The sequence below is a fragment of the Coregonus clupeaformis genome, unplaced genomic scaffold, assembly GCF_020615455.1.
Source record: "Coregonus clupeaformis isolate EN_2021a unplaced genomic scaffold, ASM2061545v1 scaf0779, whole genome shotgun sequence".
NCBI lineage: Eukaryota > Metazoa > Chordata > Actinopteri > Salmoniformes > Salmonidae > Coregonus > Coregonus clupeaformis.
In genome coordinates this window covers 14,009-17,500 of record NW_025534234.1, presented here as the reverse complement: position 1 = coordinate 17,500, position 3,492 = coordinate 14,009, and the positions used below count along the sequence as shown (strand labels likewise).

Genomic DNA, 3,492 nt, shown 5'->3' with positions numbered 1-3,492 from the left:
TACCTACATGTACATATTACCTAGACTAACCGGTGCCCCCTCACATTGACTGGGTACCGGTACCCCCTGTATATTTAGCCTCCTGCACATTGATCACAGAGGACAGGTCACACAACAGAAGCCAACCTCACGTTGCCGTGGTTACATGTGACATCACAGAGGACAGGTCACACAACAGAAGCCAACCTCACGTTGCCGTGGTTACATGAGGACAGGTCACAGAGGACAGGTCACACAACAGAAGGTAACAAGTTGTTTCCATTGTCCTCTTCTTCAAGGGGCGTGGTCGCTACATCCTGGTTATCTACGAGAGTCTGTTGAAGTACGCCCACACTGACTCCTGGAACAGACGGCTTCTACGCCAGGTGAGTTACACACTGACTCCTGGAACAGACAGCCGCTACGCCAGGTGAGTTACACACTGACTCCTGGAACAGACAGCCGCTACGCCAGGTGAGTTACACACTGACTCCTGGAACAGACAGCCGCTACGCCAGGTGAGTTACACACTGACTCCTGGAACAGACAGCCGCTACGCCAGGTGAGTTACACACTGACTCCTGGAACAGACAGCCGCTACGCCAGGTGAGTTACACACTGACTCCTGGAACAGACAGCCGCTACGCCAGGTGAGTTACAACACTGACTCCTGGAACAGACAGCTGCTACGCCAGGTGAGTTACACACTGACTCCTGGAACAGACAGCCGCTACGCCAGGTGAGTTACACACTGACTCCTGGAACAGACAGCCGCTACGCCAGGTGAGTTACACACTGACTCCTGGAACAGACAGCCGCTACGCCAGGTGAGTTACACACTGACTCCTGGAACAGACAGCCGGTACGCCAGGTGAGTTACACACTGACTCCTGGAACAGACAGCTGCTACGCCAAAGGTGAGTTACACACTGACTCCTGGAACAGACAGCCGCTACGCCAGGTGAGTTACACACTGACTCCTGGAACAGACAGCCGCTACGCCAGGTGAGTTACACACTGACTCCTGGAACAGACAGCCGCTACGCCAGGTGAGTTACACACTGACTCCTGGAACAGACAGCTGCTACACCAGGTGAGTTACACACTGACTCCTGGAACAGACAGCTGCTACGCCAGGTGAGTTACACACTGACTCCTGGAACAGACAGCCGCTACGCCAGGTGAGTTACACACTGACTCCTGGAACAGACAGCCGCTACGCCAGGTGAGTTACACACTGACTCCTGGAACAGACAGCTGCTACGCCAGGTGAGTTACACACTGACTCCTGGAACAGACAGCTGCTACACCAGGTGAGTTACACACTGACTCCTGGAACAGACAGCTGCTACGCCAGGTGAGTTACACACTGACTCCTGGAACAGACAGCCGCTGGGCTATTCCACGGAAACAGAGTGACGTTGAGACTCATTTTTCTCAATTTAAATTGTAAAACCATCGATTTGAAAAGTTGAACAAACCATACCCTTATATTCAGTCTACTTTTAACAAAATGCCAATTAAACATTTTACTAAAACACATTTACATTTACTTGAGAAACAGTGCAGATGTAAAGTTTGGTATGATGTGTCTAAATCACTTAATAATTCATAAACAAAATTGTAATCGGTAAAAAACACGAACTAATTGGTAGGTCTACCTTTTTAGTTGTTATTTCTCTGACCTTTTATAATCCTCCCTCATGAGGGAGAGAAATGATCAAATATCTTAAAGATATGAGGGTTTACAGTAACAGAATGACAAGACACTAGGCAATATTTTGTACTTACAGAAGGCAAATCATTTAATAAAAACGAAAAATAAATGTTGATATTAGTTGGCAAGGGGCCTTTACTTCAAAAGGATTGTGTTTTGATGGATTTCTAATTCCTTTTTAATAATTTTCTAGTAGGATGTTTTTTTTAAGCCCTTTTCCATCTGTGTGACCAATCAAAGCCTTTGCTTATTCCTAATTTTTAGGATGGAAAATGGTTGACAAACGTATCTATGCCTTAATTTCCCCAAAATATAAACTCTTAGCTTTCATTTGACACCAAAATTGTATCTTATAAACTTCACATGTTGGTGCTCATGGGTACTTTTACAGGGAAATGACCCACTTCTCTTCTCACATTCCTAATTTACACTTTCCACTAGGTCGGCTTGAACAAAAGGATTTAATACCGAATGTCCACACATCTCTGCATCCGCAGGACACTTTTCAAGGGATTGTAGTGGAAGGTGTAAATTACTTAGTAAGAACGTCAGTTGAACTAGTTCAATGAGCATTCCAAAATGTTATGGTGAAGCTCATTTTTGTACAGATTACTTTTTGTATTGACACTCACTTACGTTTGCCGCACATTACCTTCTCAAACTGTTAGCTAACGTTAGCCATGAGCATTCACTGACATTGGACACAAAAAACTAATGGAATGTGTCATCTTGTTGTCAGCTAAACATTTGTCCGGTTGTCAGCTAACATTAGCTAACGTTCGTATGGTTGTCAGCTAACTTTTGCTAACATTTGTCTGGTTGTCAGCTAACATTAGCTAACGTTCGTATGGTTGTCAGCTAACGTTCGCTAATGTTCGTCAGGTTGTCAGCTAACATTAGCTAACGTTCGTATGGTTGTCAGCTAACGTTTGCTAACGTTTGTCTGGTTGTCAGCTAACGCTTGCCAACTTTTGTCCCTTGTTGTCCCCCAGTACTGTCTCCGTTACCGAGTCGGCATCATCACCTTCCACAGAGCCAATCAGAACTCTCCTCCCCTGCTGAATCTCCGGGGTCTACCCCTGCTGCTACGGACCAATCAGGCGCTCCGAGACGCCTCTGTGATGTCACGCTCGCCCCTCCTGCACCTGACGCGGGCTGGTACGGACCGTGGACCTCTCCCTGGTGATGACTGGACCACCTTCACCTCCAACCACTCCTCCTACCAGGCTGTTGTCCAGGCCCAGGTCCAGGTCCAGGCGCTGCCCAGGGAGGGAGGCCCCGGAGCGGGTAGCATAGATAATCCAGTCCCTGGTTTCAGTTGGGGCCTACAGGCTACGGTGGTGCTGGATGTGGGGCTGTTTGACGGGGTTCAGAGGGTCGTCTTCGGACACGGCCTGACCTACTGGCTACACAGGCTCCTATTGGTGGACGCTATCACTTACCTCACAGACAGGAAGTTGTCGTTGGGGTTGGAGCGTCACATCCTGGTGGATATAGATGACATCTTTGTTGGGAAGGAAGGAACACGCATGAACACCAAGGATGTCAGGGTAGGAGGAGACAGTGTGTGTATGTCATGTCATCTGTTATAATCAGTTTGTTTTGATTCTGTCAGTAATATGAGTCCTTTTCCAGGAATACTGTGGTGTATTTCTGTCAGTAATATCAGTCCTTTTCCAGGAATACTGTGGTGTATTTCTGTTAGTAATATGAGTCCTTTTCCAGGAATACTGTGGTGTATTTCTGTCAGTAATATATTTTTTTTATTTTTTTTTTATTTCACCTTTATTTAACCA

At 46.6% G+C, this 3,492-nt stretch overlaps 1 protein-coding gene across 1 annotated transcript in view; it reads left to right on the top strand.

Moving 5' to 3' along the window:
• The window catches only part of LOC121563283 (bifunctional heparan sulfate N-deacetylase/N-sulfotransferase 4), a gene marked incomplete at its 3' end in the record, with an annotated part of 5,283 nt that extends 2,037 nt beyond the window's left edge, over nucleotides 1-3,246 (top strand). The window contains exons 3-4 of the mRNA XM_041875247.1: nucleotides 279-365; nucleotides 2,689-3,246. Of these exons, the coding sequence (XP_041731181.1) occupies nucleotides 279-365; nucleotides 2,689-3,246 (645 nt within the window). The remainder of the gene's footprint in view (nucleotides 1-278; nucleotides 366-2,688) is intronic.
• Nucleotides 3,247-3,492: the final 246 nt, after the last annotated feature.